At 39.9% G+C, this 19,842-nt stretch overlaps 1 protein-coding gene across 2 annotated transcripts in view; it reads left to right on the forward strand.

The window, feature by feature from the left end:
* MOB2 (MOB kinase activator 2) overlaps window positions 1-19,842 on the forward strand; it is a 108,550-nt gene that overhangs the window by 51,853 nt on the left and 36,855 nt on the right. The window contains exon 1 of one of the 2 annotated variants that reach the window (XM_053394273.1): window positions 3,028-3,080. The exons of the other annotated variant lie outside the window; for it this stretch is intronic. Coding sequence (XP_053250248.1) covers window positions 3,043-3,080 — 38 coding nt within the window. The 5' untranslated portion in view covers window positions 3,028-3,042. Of the gene's footprint in view, window positions 1-3,027; window positions 3,081-19,842 lie in introns of those variants that run through there. 2 annotated transcript variants of the gene reach the window in all.

Consider the following 19,842-nt stretch of genomic DNA (forward strand, 5'->3'; position numbering starts at 1 on the left):
AGCTTGGTGGGGGGCGAGGAGAAGTAAGTTTTAACATGTACAAGCTGTACCTCCCATGTATGTGTGCCCCCTCCCCCCAAGCTAATGGTTCTTAACGCCTGAAAACAGAAGTGACTTAGTATAATTTCCTTCATGTAAATTCCACCATTGGAGTTGTATCAGGAGCATAAAGCTCCTGCTAGTGCAGAAATCCCAGAGGCGTGACCAGATGCTACTTTGACCTCTGGGATTAAGTCATGCAAGACTTGATTTCCTGGTCCACTCATTATTCTCTTCCTGCGCATGCACAAATGGACAGGGAAAGCAGTGCAGCTGCCCAGAGCTTTTCCCCAGCCTCATTCTGGGCATGAAGCAGCATCTGAACAGCCCTTATTTTTTATGGTTTAATTTAAATGCAATTATAATCTAATCTAATTTGGTTTATAATTCAATTATAAGGTTTGGTGCTGGTTTGGATAGCTACGTGTCTTTGGATCACATTCTCTTTGCACTCCGAAAGCTTTTATAAATTGTATTGTGTGCATTGTGTGCCCCCAAGCCTTCTGTTGGTTTTAATGGACATTTTGTTGGTGGATTTCATGGGTAACAGTTTTTCATTTATAAGCTTTACTTTCTTCTAAGACCTTTGTCTCCAGGGTCCTTCAAGTATGGCTCCCAAGGCTCATTTTGATCTTTGTTTTAGTTCGGTTACTCTTCTAGTGGCTCTAACACATGGTTTATCAGGTGTGAGAATCTTGTCCTAGCACACTTTGGGAACTCTGAGTTCAGCCTTGTCTTGGAGCACTACCATATCCATGAGTTCTTTTAAATAATCAGTTGTAGTGGTGCTGACATTTTGTCCAAATATGCAGTTTTGTTTGGCAGAATATGTCCTACCTACTCCATCATGAAACTTCCTGCCTAAGATTTGTTGTTTTTGTATTTGCATATGGTAAAAGCTGCAAAGAAACAGATGTCTGCTTATGTTTTAGCTTCCTGATTTAGGGCTGATAACTGGCTTGGTTCACATGTGAAAAGAAATGCCACCAACCTCTTGTTTCCTATTCTCCTATTCAGTGGTGCATCCAGTTTTGTACTATATACCGTATTTTTCCATGTATAACATGCTCCCATGTATAAGAAGACCCCTATTTTTCGGGACTCCAAATTAAGAAAATGAAGGGAGATTGCCCAGAGTTGTTGAGCTTTTTAAAGGAGGGATCACCAGTTGGATCTGCGCTGACACTTGCGCGTGCCGCAAAAGCCACCTATCGTCTGTCCCCTCACCGGCAGAAGCCACCAATCGCCAACCAAATTGCCACAGCAACAGCCAATCAACATCAGCCCTTGCCACAGCCACCAATAACACACCCCATAGCCACTGATAATCTCCGGCTCACAGCAGCAACCAATCCCACGTCCCTTCTACGCACTGTCCATGTATCGGACACCCCACAATTTTTAACATGATTTTAAAAATATAAAATCCTTGTCTGTTACATGAAAAAGTACAATACTTTCCTTAAATGACTCATACTTGCTTGCTGATTCCAGTTAATTTTTCTTCTCTCTGGTTCTTATGTAATACATTAATTTGACCATAATGCTAAAATCCCACATTAATGCTATTTAGAGTCCATTTCATTACATGCCTGAAAGGCTACCCTATGTTACAGATGTATATACATAAAATCCTAGGTTTAAACCTGTGAAGATACAAATCCCTCAGGTATTCAGAGCAGATAATAATGAACTGATAGGATGTTCACACAGGCTGTTGATAACCTTACATCTGACTCATCTGTGTTGCTTAACAGTCTGGGCACATAAGATGCCTTTCCTTTAATCTTTGTTTTGATTCTCCTAAATCTTGAATAGCTTGAAAGCTTGTTTTTCTTACTTCAAAAGCAAGCTAGTCCAATTAATTTCCTCTTGTACTCTTAGAGGTCCATAGTATATGATTTGGAATTTCCATGCAGAATGGGATTCATGTTGGGATTGTGATGAAATCTGCATATCGATTGTGTGAAGATCTTGCATCTTTCCCTGTCACTTGCATATTTTGTCCATGTGCTAGGGAACCAACTGCGGCTTCCTAATGTGCATATACAAACTCAGAACCACAATTTACCATTTGTGTACATGTTCACATTATATTCCTCCTTGGAAGTGCTCTCCGTGTCCTTGTTTTATGGAACCACTGCAGGTGCTGCAGTTCGAGTCTCATTTTAAAAATGCTTAGAACATTACATAACAGTTATAGTTCTGTGCTATAGAAATTGTGTGGGTCCACAGCATATTGCTAAACAGTCAGGGAGCGGCAGGCTTTACAGGAAGAGAAGCTAAGCAGCCTAATCAGAGACACTGTGATCTAGTGATTTATGCAGGGCAGCCTGCCCAGGACTGGACTATTGGAAGCATTTCTTCCTCTCTGCCCCCCCCCTTCCATGTGCAAGACTCGAGAGCAGCCTGCTTTTTGTGTTAAATGTAGTTGTCCCACCTACTCTCCTGCTCGGTTGTCTGCGGCTTGATCTCTTTTTTGTGATATTAAATAATCTGGACACCAGCTACTTTGATTTGTTTCTCATTTGCCTTGTTCTGCTGAGGCAGTCATAAATACTTGAGCAATAAGTCAAGCAGGCTTGAGAGGAAGAGGGAATATCTGAAGCTGCTTTCAGACTAATTAGAAGAGGGCAAAACATAGCAAACTTGATTCATCTTTGTCATTATCCTTTGAAACTTAGAGAGGACGTAACATTTTTTATCTTTTTGCTTTGCTTCAGCTGCCAAATTCTGCTCCTTTTTGGAAAAGGTTTTCAGGGTTTTGCTTGTAAAGAGGTGGAGTATTTTACATCCTCAGGCTCTTGTTTTGCCTGAACTGATTTCCTTTATATTTCCTGCTAATTGGCGGTTTCTGATTGTTCCCAACTGATGACTGTGTGAAACAGGAAAGACATTCCCTGACCAGCAAAGACTTTCTGACAAACAGGTGCTTCGGTTCTCATTAAACTAGGACAAGCAGATTCCATTCTGGATTTTTTCCTCAAATTTTTGTCTGCAAGCATGAGACTCAAGAGGAATGGGTCCTATACATTGAATAGGTAAGGAATGATAACAACTTTCATTTGTTTCATACTTTCCACCCCCCACCCCTCAAGTGGTATGGAAAGGTATAATTTGTGAAGTTAAGACAGTTGTTTTCCAAAGTTTTTCTATTGCTATTGCTGGTATGATCACATATTTGCTTACTGTATTTATTTACTGACTTTTAGTGGGAACTGAAGCAAGACCAAAGCATGAGTATTCTTGTTTGTTTGTTTTTTGGCAAACCTATTTCCCATTTTTGCATGTCCTCACAATACCTCATTTGGTAGATCACTCTTGTTCCTGATTTACAGAAGGAAACTTAGACAAGGAGAAAGTGATTTGCCCAAGGTCAAACTGTGAGTTCATGACTTATGCGGGATGAGCTAGGTCTTTCAGGAGTAAGTGCCAGCTTTCCAGCTGGGCCACATGGATTCCTAAATGTGAAGGAATGGAAAGGTGCCTTGGTAGTTGAAAGGAGCCCAACTCTTAATACAATTCTTAAAGTTTCTGCACATGATCTTTTTCCTAAAAAAAACCATGTTTGCTTTTTCCTTAACCCCTAGAAAATTGCTGCAGTGGAAAGTGCTTTCTGGTGCAAGAAGATGCTAGAGTTTAACCTGAAATCTTGGATTTCATTTTGGAGTTTTAAATACAACATAAAGCTCATGGGAAAACCATCCCACTTTACACTTAGTTTTGTAGCTCAGTTTTACCTTGAATATATCAATTAGTTACAGCTATATTTAATAATGCTTAGGTCTGGAAGATATGAACATGTTAGACAACAGCTTGCTTTTAAATATTTTGAATAAGATTACCATATGTTGCGGAATCCTGTGTTTTGTAGCAGCTTGCTATGATAACTTTATACATAGATTTGACAGCTTGTTTAATGCCATAAATTGTGAACATTGCTATTGTTTTGTAGATATCGGAAACATTGTAGTAATTCCTTTTTAAAGAGAAGACTCTTAAAGTGAGGCAAAGTGCAGAAACAGCTTCCAAGGTTTGTTAGTCTCTTGAATCCTAAATACACTTTTGCTGTAAGATCTATTGACTACAATTGATCTAACTTTTTAGTATGTCTTTGGATTTTCTACTAAATCTTCTCTTCAGTTAGTGTTCCTCCTAATTCATCCTGTGGTGAAATAACTAGATAGGAATCTTTTGAACCAGTGTGCATAATGTTTCAGAAGCTCCTGACAACCAGGTGGTTTTCAGACACTACAGAAGCTGCACAAGGGGGCTTGGCAGATGCTGTAAATTGGCAGCACCTGTCAGGCCCTGTCCTTATGTGCCCCACATTTGAAGTTTTATGAGGCATCAGGTGAAGGGCGGAAAGTGTGGCTATCCCAAAATGTGCTTGTGGGCCAAATGAGGAAGCCTAGCAGACAGGTTTGACCTGTGAGCTGGATGCTAGGCACCCCAGCCTACCCTCTAGCACTCAGGTAGCAGTATTATGGAGGGAAACTCACAGACATTCACTTGAACAATAGCAGCTTTAAAAGCCCACCGAGAAAGAAAAGTATTCAACTGCTGGTGAAACAAAGTAAAGATAAGATTCAGTACTTGATGCAGGAGATCCACACATAGGCTGCTACCATAGTAATGCACAATGGGGGCTTCTCTAATGACCAGACCTTAGAAGGCAGTGAAATGCACAAGAGAGTTGCTTAAGTTGAACTTTGAGGCCACAAAGAGTGACATGTGCTCCTGGTGCTGCAGGACTGATCACTCGTAGCCAAGTAAGATTGTCTTCCATGAACACGATCTTAACTTACCGACTGCTGGGTGGTGACCTGACTGGGCGCGGTAATCCAGTCAGGGAGAAAGGGAGGCAGACTGTGTTTAGGGCACCTTTTCTAGCCCTTCCCCATTTTCGGGGTGAGCAGAGTGCATCCTAAATAGGACTGCTCAGTTGTGGATACAGCTACCGAGATACTAAACTGCCTCATTCCTTGAGTCAAGACAACTGAATCTGTATCCACCACCTATGTGCCGGTTCATGACTAGGGGCTTCCAGATTTCACGATCCTGCCACCGTTACCATTTGCCGATCGCCATGGGACTTTTGGGGGGTTGGGTTTTGGATGGGTTTTTGGAAGATGCCTGTGTGTTTTATGTTTGTTTTATGTGTGTAGATCAGTGCATGCTGACCCAACACACAGTAAGGCTCTATTCTGATGGCATGAGTGTCACACAACCAGTAGATTCTTATCTGCTGCAACCTTCATCCACTTTCACAGCTGTTGTAACATGCCAGCATCTTCCACCTGTTCTGCTGTTGAGGACTTCTTGAGTTATTCTTTGTCTAGCTCCTCCCCCTTGGCTTACCACCTTGGGCAAGCTTCCTCAACCTCGGCCCTCCATATGTTTTTGGCCTACAACTCCTATGATCCCTAGCTAGCAGGACTAGTGGTCAGGGATGATGGGAATTGTAGTCTCAAAACATCTGGAGGGCTGAGGTTGAGGAAGCCTGGCCTTGGGAGCATGAGATTCCTGATGGCTTTGCTCACAAGGATCATAGGAACGTCCAAGCCCACTCACTACGACCAAGTGATGATCCAGCAAGTGAGGATATGTGCAACCTTCACGCCCGGCAGCTGACATAATCATCATCACCACCACTAATAATACATTTATTACCTGCTCTTTACTAGCATGTCCTGGGGTGGGTTGCAACAATTTAAAATTCAGCAATAAAAAAAAGATTGAACAAATTACAGTCACAAGAATAGGGTGGGTGTGAAAACACACACCTCAATTGTCAAAGACCAGAGTAGAGAGGTACATTTTCAGCATTCAACAAAAACTGTATAGCACCTCCCCTTTCCAGGGCCATCCTTTGAACTTCTGAGGCTGGCAGAACTACCAGGAGGGCCCCCGTCTGCTGATCTTAACACCCAATTAGGTCTGCAGGAAAGGAGCAAGCCTTCCAGCTATTTGGGGCCTAAGTTGTTTAGGTCTTTATATACTAGTGTAAGCACCTTAAATGGAGCTAGAAACCTCACCTATTTTGTGATTGGTGTGTACTTTGCCTCCCTAAATTGCATCTTTTCTGTAAATAGAGAGCTGGTTGCTCCCCTGGATCATTTTCCTCCTGGGGTGATGGTCTCCTTTCCCTGAGACCCCGCTTTTCTGTGACAGCAGAGCAATTGCCATGCTGGGAGTGACTTTTTTGATATCTTAGTGCTCAGGTGCTATTTTGCTTGTTCAGCATTGCTGGTTTTTCCAGTGCCTGAGCACTATTAGTTCTAACAAAAATGCTTGGTTTCTAAATTAAGCAGTGCATGTAGGGGAGAGAATCTATCTAATTAAATCCATTCATAATTTGTTTGTCTCATCACAGGTGGCCTCATAACATTATGTAATGGAAACAATGCCAAAGAAAAAAGCTTTTCTTGTTCAGCCAAACCTTTAACTTGTCAGCAGAAAAGTAGTTTGCCCTTGCAAAACTTGCCCTTTAATATCACAGGTTTGTAATTGCTTTTGTATTTGTCTTCTCCTCCCGAACAACTTCATAGATGTAGGGAAGAAATTAAAAGCCAAGAGGATAGGGCAGCTACAGAGCCTATCTGAAACATTGAACATTGTTCCAGGTGAACCACCTGGGAGAGTGCCTGCCAAATGCATCTTCTCTTTTAGGAAGCAATATGAGAGAAGCAGCATGGGAGCATTATGGCAAGATTGTGTGGGCTGCCTTTGCAATGCCAGGATCCATTCCCTTTCCTCATTTACTCTTGTTTGCAGTTCTGTGTTTTTGTGACATCTGTTTCAGCATATGTTGCATGTAACTTCATCCTACTAGAATGATTGAGTCCTGACAGGTTGCTTGCTTGCCAAAGAGATTTGAGCATCTTCCCTCCACTCTTGTCTTGGGGAAAGTTCACAGTTGTTCTTTTAGTTCTTTGATCTGGGTCCTCAACACAAGATAAAGGTGATGTGTTCAGTACATTATCTGTTTTGTGCAACTTCCCTAATAGTGCGGAAATATGAACAATCACCTGCAACAGTGGTGGCAATACTTTAGGGTATGTGGTATTTCCTTGTTTGTAGTCATCGGCCACATGTGATAAGAAGCTAACCTTTAAATCACTGTAATGACCAGTCCATCAGGTTGGTGAAGACAGTAAACGAAGTATCAGTTGTTGATGTTAAATCAGTTGTTGATGCCTGCTGAGTGTCAGAAACCTTGGGCTATTTGCACCATGCATGTTCTTCATGTTTTAACTTGTGACATCTTTACCTTCAGCTGTTTGTATTGAGAATTTGTAACCAGTTTCCAATGCAAGTGCTACTCACAAGTTGACAATAAAATAGCAATAAACCTTCAATAAAAACATGCAACTGCAGTAAAAGTGAATTGAAACAGCATCAGATCCAACAGCAGTTAAATAGAGTATATTTAGGCAACAGCTTAGGACCTTTCTGATAAGGAACTTCAAAGTTGATCTGGTAGGATAACAACTACAGAGCTTTGCTTTGAGTTGAGAAGATTTCAAGATATGAGGTTGTAGAAGAAGTCATATACACATACCCAAAAATAGGTTTGATTCATCTTATTTAGGGTTATTTCAAAACATAAGAATTTTTTGCGCTTTCTTCCCCCATGGTTGGGGAAGAGGTAACATGAAATCCTGAAGCCCATTCCCAGTTGCACTTATCCAGTGGAGTTGCTGGTGACTGAGTAGCCTTTAGTTGCCTTGGCACTTACGGTTTCTGGGTAGGATAGGTCCATCATTTCACTTCTTTAACTGGGATATCAAACATTTTTGCAGTTCCCTCCCAAACCACTGTGTATTCAATTAAGAATTCAGATGTGTTACACAGAATCCCAGTAATGCCTGCGTAACATAACTACTCTATAAAGCTGTAACAACTAAGACAGAGTGTTTCCTTCAGGAAATACTTCAAGAATGAAATAAAAAAAATTGTTCATTTTATATGATTCTACTTGCCCTTATTTAACACCATGCAAACCAGACATTTGCAAATAGTTTTAGTGCAGATGTCACAAATCGTTGCGTAAAACAGTTTTTTAAAAAAATTGTTTTTCTCAGAGTGGTATCAGGCTCCACTTGCATCCCATTGCACCTAGAGAACGACTTGATCCAGAGCTATAAACTCCCAGGTGAGAAGTTATAGGCATTTCTTGGAATTAGAAAGGTCTCAGGTTTTCATTTCAGACAGGTGGGAGGGGAAGAGAGGAAAGACTTTCACAATACAGTGGTACCTCGGGTTAAGTACTTAATTCATTCCGGAGGTCCGTTCTTAACCTGAAACTGTTCTTAACCTGAAGCACCACTTTAGCTAATGGGTCCTCCTGCTGCTGCCGTGCCGCCGGAGCCCGATTTCTGTTCTTATCCTGAAGCAAAGTTCGTAACCTGAAGCACTATTTCTGGGTTAGCGGAGTGTGTAACCTGAAGCATATGTAACCCGTGGTACCGCTGTAATTGGGTTCCATGAGAATAGATTTTTAGAGGAAATGGGAGTTTAGGGCTTGAGGAGAGAAGCCTTCAGGTGCTGCAAGTAACCCACAAATGTTACTAGCTTGCCTGCTCACTCAGACCCTAGGCTGTTTGCTGTCTAAAAGAAAAAAAAAGTTTTTCCTTGCTATTTGCCTAGAGGAGATTTACTAGTCATACATTAGCACAGGCTTTCTTCTCGTGCTTTTACATCTTCAAGGTTGAAGCATGAATTGCTGTACTCCCTGTTCTCCTTGTCCTTGGTATCATTGTGCTCTCCAGCTTGGCTTCTCATTTGCAACTGTTCTTCAGTGTTTATTTACACTGCAGATTTTTCTATACCATGAAGGTCATTATCGCAGTAATCTGCTTACTGTTATACTTAGGCATTTTTCTTAGTAAGTTTTTAAAAACATTTCTCCATTCTGAGTTCTTGCTGCTGTACCCTGTGTGTCTGGCATATAGCTTTGCAGCATTTGCTCATGTACCTGTTTTGTATGTGTTTGTATTAAGCCTATTTACTAAGGCATATTAAATTATGAGGATGCATATTAAAAGGAATAACTACCTACTTTATATTGTAAGCCACCCTCTGATCCTTGGATGAAGGGCGGCATAGAAAATACATACATACATACATACATACATACATACATACATACATACTACTTTAGAGCCTGTCTACTATGTATTCTGATCATGATAGCAGTTGTTTGCATGCTCAGTTCAATACTCATGGCAAAGAATTTCGCTGGAACATCATACCAAGCAGTTATGGAGCCCAATGTTGGGCAGTGAATTCTTGGTACACCAGGAGGTAGTTCTTGGTCATTCACTTCCAGGTAGCTGGTATGCCACAAGTGATTAAGTACATGTAAATGCTGACAGGCAGACATATAAAAGCATAGATAGGCTAATAGCTTATGTAAACTTATTTATAAATTTTTTTAGTTAGCTTTTAGCTTCTCCATCATGAGTTGTTGATTAGCATCATTCTGCGTACACCATATTATTATTGTGCCACATAATGCACATTTTTCAAAACTAGCAATACATGCTGAACTTTGCTGTGAACAAATGGGGACCTGCAAGAAATTGGGGAGACAGTGCCCCCTATTCCCAGCCAAAATAATCCATCCAGCAGGAAGCCATGGCCAACGGTACCAAAGGTCACCAAGAGATCAAGGAAAATCAACAGGGTCACCATCTCCTATCTCTCTCCTGATAGATATCATCTGCCAGGGTGACCAGAGCCATAGTAAGGTAAAGGTAAGGGTACCCCTGACCGTTAGGTCCAATCGCAGACGACTCTGGGGTTGCGTGGTTGTCTTGCTCTGTAGGCCGAGGGAGCTGGCGTTTTCCACAGACAGCTTCCGGGTCATGTGGCCAGCATGACTAAGCCACTTTTGGTGAACCAGAGCAGCGCATGGAAATGCTGTTTACCTTCCTGCCGGAGCAGTACCTATTTATCTTCTTGCACTTTGATGTGCTTTCAAACTGCTAGGTTGGCAGGAGCTGGGACCAAGCAACGGGAACTCACCCCGTCGCGGGGATTCGATCTGCCGACCTTCCGATCGGCAAGCCCTAGGCTCTGTGGTTTAGACCACAACGTCACCCGCATCCCTTAGAGCCGTAGTAGGTTCATATTTAATTGATACACCAGCACCGCTGCATTGTCAGCAGTAGGAAAAAATAGATGGAAGCGAACAGAGATAAGGCCAAGGAGGGTTTGAGGTGGTGAGATCTGTCAATTCCAGTTCTAGCAAAGAAGCCGGTGATGCCTCCTTAGTGCTGCCGGGGGTTGGTGGTAGCAGTGTGTGCGTGGTGTGTAGCCTACCAGTCATATGATAGGAGAGAGAGCTACATTTTATGGACAGTTTTCTAAACATGCCAATATTTGAAAAGTAGAATCCAAACTTAAAGAGATGAATGAACCATGGTCCCTTTAATTTTGCCTATCTTTATTAACATCCTTTAGATATGCTTCCCGGTATTTTTGTTCAGAAGGCTTCTGGTTATTGGGTACTGTCCTTGAAGTAAATGTGTATACACCTGTTTGTGATACATAAGCACCTCAAGATTTTCCCTCATGCCTCATTCATTTCATTCATGTTTTCTCACCAAGTTTCTTATCACCTCCTGGGAAAGCATGCTGTACAGTCAATAACAATACATCATCACTGATCTAACAGCCAGAAATGTTTTGTGGTGGTAGCTGACTTCATTGTGTTTGTGGTGTTCAAGAGGGGTTAATTAAGTTTTTCTTTTTTTACCTTTTCCTTGAGTCTGATAAGTGTTAAGATTTTAGTGAATTATTTTCACACTCTCCCAAACAAGTTCCCTGTGTGTGTGTGTGTGTGTGTGTGTGTGAGAGAGAGAGAGAGAGAGAGAGAGAGAGAGAGAGAGAGAGAGAGAGAAGGTCTGTGTACTTACTGTAAACCTCAAAGACTGTGATGCATAGCAATTCAGAATTCATTTTCTTGTGATGTTTGTTTGTCTTGCGGGTTCTGAACATTCTGTGTCAGCTTCCCTGGATTTTCAAAATATGAACTATTTCTACCTCCAGCTATGTGGAGTTCAGTTATAAACCAATACCTTTTCCTTTGAATTAAGGAGATCTCTATTATTAACACACCTAAATCATGAAGTATGGGTGCTTTTGTGGTGGGACATGCAGCTGAAATTGCAATGAATGCATTTTTTGATTCCTTACGTTCTATTCAATAGAATAGAATAGACTATTGAGTAAAATGCTCCCAACCCTTTCAGATAGAACTGATCCTGTTCTGTTAACTAGACAATCCTATGCATGTCTACTTAGAACTAAGTCCCATTGAGTTAAATGAACCTTCTAGGCAAAAGGGTTTCATATTGCAACATAAGACAGTTGGTTTGTGTGTGAGTGAAGGCAGGTGCAACTTTTAACACCAATGGTGCAAAGCTCCCAAAAATCTTCCTGTATTGAAAATCTTTTTCCACTTCTTTGTGAAGACTTTTATTGTCTTTGGCACTAATTATAAGTAATTCTTGGATTGAAGCTAAATTAAAGATCCACTGTACTCTTAGCTATTGGTGTGCAAACTGCAGAATAATCCATATTACCAGGAAACATTTATATACTCAATTCACTTTCCTCAAACTATAGCATTCTGTTTATAAGGTATCTGCATTTGAAAGCTTTTATTGGCTTCTTTAAAATGTGGGAAATTTTAAGAAAGTGAATGGTGCTCTTTCATATTGTTTCAGCATGACTCCAATAACTGCCAAGTTAAAAGGCAATCCCGTTTATTGCGCTCCTGATTTAAAACTAGTCAGACTAGCTCTTTTAATGCAAATTTTGAACTTACTAGTGAAAGCAAATACACCAAATCTGAAATCCATAGCAGTAAACCTCTTTAACATTACATCATGTGCTGGCTATTTATAATAGCAATGTGCTCCAAACAATGCTGTTGTTGTCACCTCTGTCATGTCTGAGGGCACTTGCTGATGACCAGCCGCCCACAAATAATGAGTAGCCTTTTGTTCTTGGGCTTTCACTTTTTTCAGATGGAAATAGTACTATGGAGGAAGCCAATTTTATTTCTTTATTATGGAAATCCACCTTCCTACTACACATACTGGATGTCAAGACTACTTACTGGTCATTGCAGCTGATGTAACAATTTCCATTACAAATAACTGCTGCAGTGTATTGTGGTTTCAACATATATGCAGAAGTGCTGAGTGTAGAATAGCACTGTGTCCATGAGTATGTAGGATCATTTTGATTTGGTAAGCTAACATTTATTATTTATTTATTTTGAGGGTTTAAATGGAAGTGAAAACATCTGAATTGTGAACACTTGAGAATGGAGGGAGACGCATGTGAGTCCAAACTGTGGTTCATTCTTGTAACGCTAAACTATTGTCTGAACCATCTGCTGAAGTGGAACTCTAACACACAGTTTTCTGTCATTTATGTGCATGTTTAGTTAATAAAAATTTAAAAGTGGTTGTTGGTTATTAGAGTTGTGCACAAGTAGGAAAGAAGATTCCCATGAAGTGTTGGTTAGCACATGCCAAAAGCAGCAAGAAATATGCAATGCATTGTCTTTCTATACTTTGCAAACATCTGGAGTTGGCATCTGTGCATAGACAATTCTATTCTGCCACTTCTCTGACTTGGGCAATGATCAGTTTGTGATACTGCTGTGCTTTAACAAATTTAGCCACTACTCCCAACAGACACTTAATCAAATCATGATAAATGATATTGGCTTAAATTATCTGTGTTGTAATCTTAATTTGGTGTGGTAATTTTCATGTCCCTGGCATATTTGAAAAGAATGTCAATTGTGTTTTCTTGCAAAGGAAAAAAAATCATATTGAGAAATATATTAGTTTCCATTATTCTGGGCTTCTCTGTCTAGGGATATAGTGCACACTGGCAATTGTAATAAAGGAATTGTTCTCCTACATTCTCAAGCACATTGGCCTCTTTTCTGAAAGATGAAACCATTTTTGCAAATATTTAGCTGGGGGTAGGCTAATAATTAGCTGGTTTGATTGGTTTTAGGTATGACTGCAGTTTAATGCTTATCAAATGCAAAATTTGGATTTGGGTTGTCCACAGCTGTTCTCTCTCTCTCTCTCCTGCCCCCCCCCCAGCTATCTTGGGGACAGAGGCAAGTACTTGGTAATATCAAACTATATTAGCACTTGAATCTTCTTGAAAACTGAATATGTGTAGTTGAATTGAGAGGGGAGTGCTGAAAATATATCTACACCACTGATATAAACTGGCTTAACCGTCATCTTCCCTGGGAAGTATTGGAACCATAGCTCAAGAAGAGAGAGGAGTATGCTATAGATAGATAGATTGATAGATTGATTGATTGCAGCAACCCCTTGTTCTCTCTGGTTTTCAGATGTGCATGCTAAGGGTTATGTATCCAAAATAGCACCCCCCACATATAATAGATAAATTTAAAAATCTAGTACAAAAATGGGACCCCAAAGTGAGGAATGAACACCATCAATAGCTACAAATGTTTTATTATTACTGTTACTTGATAAATTATCATTTATTAAATTTGTATACTGCCCTGTTGGTAGATCAGGGGTGGACAGAAACAATTTAGTGGGTGAGGATTGGAATGGGGTTTTGTGATAGGGCATAGTTGATTGCAACACTGAACAAAAGTGATGCACACTGCAGCATTTTGTTGCAGGTTCCGCTGTGTTTCATGTCACAGTATTATTCCAGGTTTTTTGGTTTGCAAAATAGTATCTGCTAGATGGGCAAACTTTTCCCAGAACCCTTTTGAACAATAGAGTGGTACCTCGGGTTACAGACGCTTCAGGTTACAGACTCCGCTAATCCAGAAATATTACCTCGGGTTAAGAACTTTGCTTCAGAATGAGAACAGAAATCACGCGGCGGTGGCAGTGGGAGGCCCCATTAGCTAAAGTGGTACCTCAGGTTAAGAACAGTTTCAGGTTAAGAACGGACCTCCAGAACGAATTAAGTTCTTAACTCGAGGTACCACTGTACTTACATGATAGTGTACCTGCTGCTACCTCAAAACAAGTAGCAGTGGCTTTAAAAAGTGATGAAGTAATTCTCCCCCCCCCAAAAAAAATGTCCCCAATTTCATCTAAAGAATCTCTGTTGAGAACTTCTGGCTCAGCCAGAAACCATAGAAACTATAAACCTCTTCTGGTATAAATGTAAATGCAATATCTGGTTGATTGGCTTCAGTTTTCAGCTAGTTCAGTTAGGCTCGGGAGAAATAGATCACTGTTATTATGAACTGCTAAATTCCACTTGGTTGTCTTAGAAACATATTGAAGCCAGCTCAGAGCAATGCAGTGAACTAGGAAAATTTTGTTACGTTGTCAGGTTCAAATAATTGTGTTCAAATGCTTTAGATTTTTCTTTTAAGAACTCCTTTTAGCCATTTTCTTTTTTTTCACTTCTGAGATGATTATCCTGAGACTAAAATGAGGAAGAACGAAAATGTGGCCAAATGCAATTTGTGGGTTTTAGACTATAATCTAGGCTCAGTTTTTAGTTTAGATGATGGTAGGAAACGGAGCAGTGTTAGGAAACAAAAATGCTCAGTCTGAGAAGTTTGTAAGAGAAATTGTCATCCACACTTTCACTCAGATTATAATCTTGCACATTACTTTTATTAAAAGTATACTATGATTAAGGCTCCCCCCTCATAACTCTGGTTTCTTACTTTCCCTCCTTACCATGGTTTCCATTGCATCTGAATTATGAAACTATAGTCTAATCTTGATCTACAATCTAGGATCTGAAACCAGGATAGACCAAGATGAAACTACAGTTCCTCTTGATATAAAGGGATACCTTGTTTTAACAAACCATGAAATTTTTCACCTATAGCATATTTGTGATAGGAGGAGGGCGTGTAAGGAAGGACACAAGTTTGATCTTAACCTAATAGATGATGAATTGCCTGAACTGGGCCATAGAGGCACACGTGGAAGGAGTTTATAGATACATGTGCAAAGATATTTTAGCAACTGAGCAAGTAAATCCACCTGTAAATGTTCAACAGATTTGAAATGGTGACAGACAGCATGTAATATGACAGTGCACTGCAAAGATAGATTCATGAGTAGCTCTTATATGATCTTCTGATCTGAAACATGCAATTCATACACATGGTAGTGAGCAAACTGCTAACGCAGTTCTGCATGTCTTGGCAAAAATAGTCAAATACAAGTAGAAAAATGTAAACTACGGTAGTTAAAGCAGAGGTTGGATGGCCATCTCGCTTGGATGCTTTAGCTGAGATTCCTGCATTGCAGGGGGTTGGACTAGATGACCCTCAGGTCCCTTCCAACTCTAAAGTCCCTTCCAAGATTCTAAAGTTACACGAAATACAGGGATGGTTTAGAAGGATTTAGAAGTTATTGAAGCTCTGAGTATGACTTCATCATACAGTGATATGGCAGCCAGGACTAATATGATTCCAAAGTGTATCAAAGAAGCAGGAATATTAAAATGCAACTAAATGCATTTAAAATGCAGACAGTATTTGAGCTTCCTGCCTTGGTGCACATTCTTCTTGACTGATGGAAAGGTATTTGATAGAATTCAAAGAAGGATTTTAACCAAGTCAAAGAAAACAGGAGAAGGAAAGTAGTCTGAAATCTGTCAGTAGTTGGAAGTGAATGTTGAACAACACCTATCCATAAGAAAACAGATTCTTAAATGTGATATCAATTAAATGTTGGATTAGCTCTTGGCGTCTAGATTTACTGCCTGTTGAAGCTCTTCAAGTCTGGTTTAAGTCATGACTTAAACCAATTTCAATAAAAATAAATTCCATTAGAAATAATACTGTCTCTGATTCATGTTTAAAGTAAAGGAAAATTTATTCAACCTTCTTCTAGACTGCAACTACAATAGATAACCAGTTACTATCTCTTGTATTTTTGAGTAGCAAAACATGCAAGAGCCATGGTTTTCATTTATTGGTAGCTTCCTGCTTATTATCCATTGTTACAAGTTTATTATTCCAACATTGTATTTTACCTGTGGAACATCATAATTTATATTAACCAATCTTGCTCTATGTACTGATCTGTATGAATGGTATATCCCTCTTATGAATGAAGCAGTCTTAAGGATTTCATGTGTGTGAGAGAGATATTCAGAAAGCATACATTATTCTTAAAACAAAGTTTTAACACTTAGTATTTTTCATATTTGAAAATAATTTTATTGAGCTGCTAAATGGGACTGAAAAATCCCCAGCATGTCAGGCATGAGAACTTAGCTCCTAAAACTGCAAGCCTGAGCACTTCTTTATCAACTGTTCTGTACAACTAACCTTTCTGGCATGCATTAGTGGTAAGTAGGTCATTGACTGAGGTTCTTAAGCCTTTCCTGTAGCTTTCTGCTTGCTTTGCAGACATGTTGGCACAAGAATCCTGTCTAAACAGGTTTTACCTTAGGAATATGAAGCTACCCTTCCTAACTTTGTATACAACAATGCAAATAGGATAAAAGAGTCATGTAAGATTTATCCACTTGTATGCAGGAACACATATACTACTCCTGAGGTGTCTACTTTTGTTGTTGGCATCTGTCTTGGGAGACAGTGGAGGAATATGCCTTTGGGGGTGAACACAAACCGTTGGAAGAATTACAGATCCTGCTATGGCTATAGAGACTGATACCATGCCTGTTCCCAGGTTCTGTCAGAAGCACTTGTGGAGGAAAAGGAGAACATTCACACACTTGTTATTAAAATTTGTAAACCGCCCTATACCCACAGGTCTCAGGGTGGTTCATGGGAAAAAATAACGATATATGTGTATATGAGGGGAGATACCAGATGCCAGTGTTCATTTGATCCAGTAGTACAACAGCAAATATTGTCAGCCTTTCACAGAGCGCAACATCCAGTTATATAAACCATAAAAAATGTAATATATCCTCCCCCTTGATGCAAGTTAGATATATGACTCTCAGCCATTTTCTGTGTCAGTTTTTTTTTTTGACACATTACTGTGAAAATAGAAATTGTGCTGTGAAGAGGAAGGGTTATGCTGTGTGAAATGAGCAACTGATACTGAGTTAATTGAACTTTGGAGAACCCTCTTAAAATGGGATCTAAGATTAGGGCTCCAGGAGCAAAGTTCAGTGCTTTCCTTTTAGATGGGTTGCATTGCTTGGCAATGCATTTCAACTTCAAGGATTGAGGTGCGTGAGCGCGCGCGCACACACACACACACACACACACACACACATGTATGTCCTGACATTAACATTGCATAAATAGCAAATGTGCTAAATGGTGGCTAAAATATACACCCACAGCTTTTTGATGAGGAGTAGTCAGTAATACTCCTCTTCCACCAGTATTACTAATTCTCATTATTGAGAGCTGGTGTAGTAGTTAGAGCGTTTGACCAAGGTGGGAGTGGGAGACCCAAGGTTCAAATCACCACTCAGCTGTGAAGCTGACTGAGTGACCTTGGACCAGTCGCTGGCTCTCAACCTAACCTACCTCACAGGGTTGTTGTGGGGATTAAAGGAGGAGAGGGGGAACCATGTACACCACCTTGAGCAGTAAAAAGCAAATACAATAATAATACAAGTCCTTTAAGTATCTTTATATACTAGCAAAGAATAAGTATTATGCACAAGTAGTAATCAATCAAAATAATTATCTCCTTCCCCAAGTGCTTAGCTATGGCTAAAGGCGTATGAAGAAATTGTGCTTGAGTGGGCAGAGCCTGAAAAGAAATTGCATCATAAGTAACAAGCCACCCAGGAACTGCTGTCTGCATTGCCTCAGTGCTTTGCAAGACGTGCACTTGAATTGTGGGAGGAATCTGTTATACTAATGAAGAACTAGATTAACTTGTCTGCTGTTTTTGAGAATATGCTTATTTGAAAGTTTGATATTCTGTGCTGCTGCTTGCTGCTGTATCCCATCTGCTTTCGTTACTAAGTAGCCTTTCTTACTACTAGAAGTGGATGATACAAGAATTTCTACTGCTTCTTTTGGGCTCAGAATTACTGTGGTTTCAATATGTGTTTAGTTGAGTCAACACTTCTGTTCAAGAACAGAATTTCAAAGTGATATTGTGATATGGTGAGCACCTACTAAAGCAAATTTAATGCCCCCCCCATTACCTAACAGTTGTTGGAGTCCTCCCATGACACCTGGAGTGTACTCCCTGCCCCCAGCATTCCAGCACCTGCTCTGCGTGCAGAAGGAGACCTCCAGGTCCTCCATTAGGAAAAGCTGCTGCTACAAGATGTGACATAGGGATTGGAAAATGAGCTGAATGCCTTCACACTTTTTTAAAATGGATATTTTTGGGGGCCTAAAGTACCAGTTTCAGACAGGAAAAGGAGGCACAACTCTCCCGAATTATGAGTCAGAATCCATCAGGCAGGGGAGTGAATGCATTTTTTAAAAAGCCAAATATGGTAGCTGTGACAGACAATGGTCTTCAACACCTTCAGGCATTTGTTGTTCAGTATACTTCAGTCTTTGGATAGGACAGACAACTTTCTCAGTACTGTAATTTTGTGTAAATTGTTTTCCCTTTTTACTTGCTGCAAGCTTGAAGCCTGCAGCACTTTTTCAGTGAAAGCCCTGAGTAGAAGCTTAAGTAAGAATAGTATTTCAGCAGTTTCAGAAGTCTAAAATATTTAGCAGGCATGTTTGGTTGGGCAGTAGTACAACAAGCACGATGAAGTGAAGAAAGAAAAGGGCAATTAGCAGTATCAAGACATTCATTATGTTAGGCAGGGACACACTGTATGAATAGGTTGCAAGTTAAATTAAATTGACTTTGCAATTAAACCCTGCAAACTTTTGTTTGTATCAAATGCTGCACTGTATTCTTAGTCAGAAAAATGAACTCGGTTCACTTTAATTTTGAGGCAGAATTGCTTTTTCAAACATTTTTCTCCAGGCCTCCTGATACTAATATTCTCTGTGGTGCTCACTGAATACTTGGTTAACAAACGGTTGCTCAATTAGCTATTTATTTGCCTCTTTCTGTGGTCATAAAAATAAAGTGGTTTTGTAAACTCTCAAAGTGTTGTTGCTTATTAATATTTCCTTGCTGTTGAATAGGTCGTCATTGTTGAAATTAAACAAAGCTCCTGCTGTATTTGGTATAGCAATGCATCTAAACTGTCTGGAAAGTTTTTCATCATGTTGCACTTGATATTATGTCTGTGTGTAAATGGCTAAGCAAAGGGATTTCCAACTTGCATGAATTTCTGACAGCACTCCTACTGTTGACACAAAATGGGGATGCCCATGCTTACAGTGCATCACTCTCAACTTTAACACGGGTTTTCCTTCCTTTACTTAGCCACAGGATAGTAAAGGATTTAGGAACAATTGTAGAGCTTAATACCCTGAAGGAGCAAATGGGTAATCTTAAGATGTGTGTGTGGGAAATGAAGTGGCAGAACTTGAACAAGCAGGTTGTGAAAACAACACTATCATATTAACCTTCCAGTTAACAGCCTTGCATATTTCAGACAGATTTTGCCATTATCTCAAGATAAAATATTACTTCAGTTATGCTCTCAAATAAGCACTTGCACTGTGAACCAAATGATACACCACTTAAATGGTGTAGGTACTTTTTTTAGTGGTGATTTTCTTAACATCTAAATGGGCCTATGCTCTCTAATGATTTTTTGAACGCTTCCATGTTACAATGTGCCTATATAAAAGTAGGTGAATTATTGCTTAAAATTGCACTTCACGTTTCTTTCTTTTATGGAGTTGGAATGTTGCAACTGACTAAATTT

This window comes from Podarcis raffonei, chromosome 1, assembly GCF_027172205.1.
Source record: "Podarcis raffonei isolate rPodRaf1 chromosome 1, rPodRaf1.pri, whole genome shotgun sequence".
Classification (NCBI taxonomy): Eukaryota; Metazoa; Chordata; class Lepidosauria; order Squamata; family Lacertidae; genus Podarcis; species Podarcis raffonei.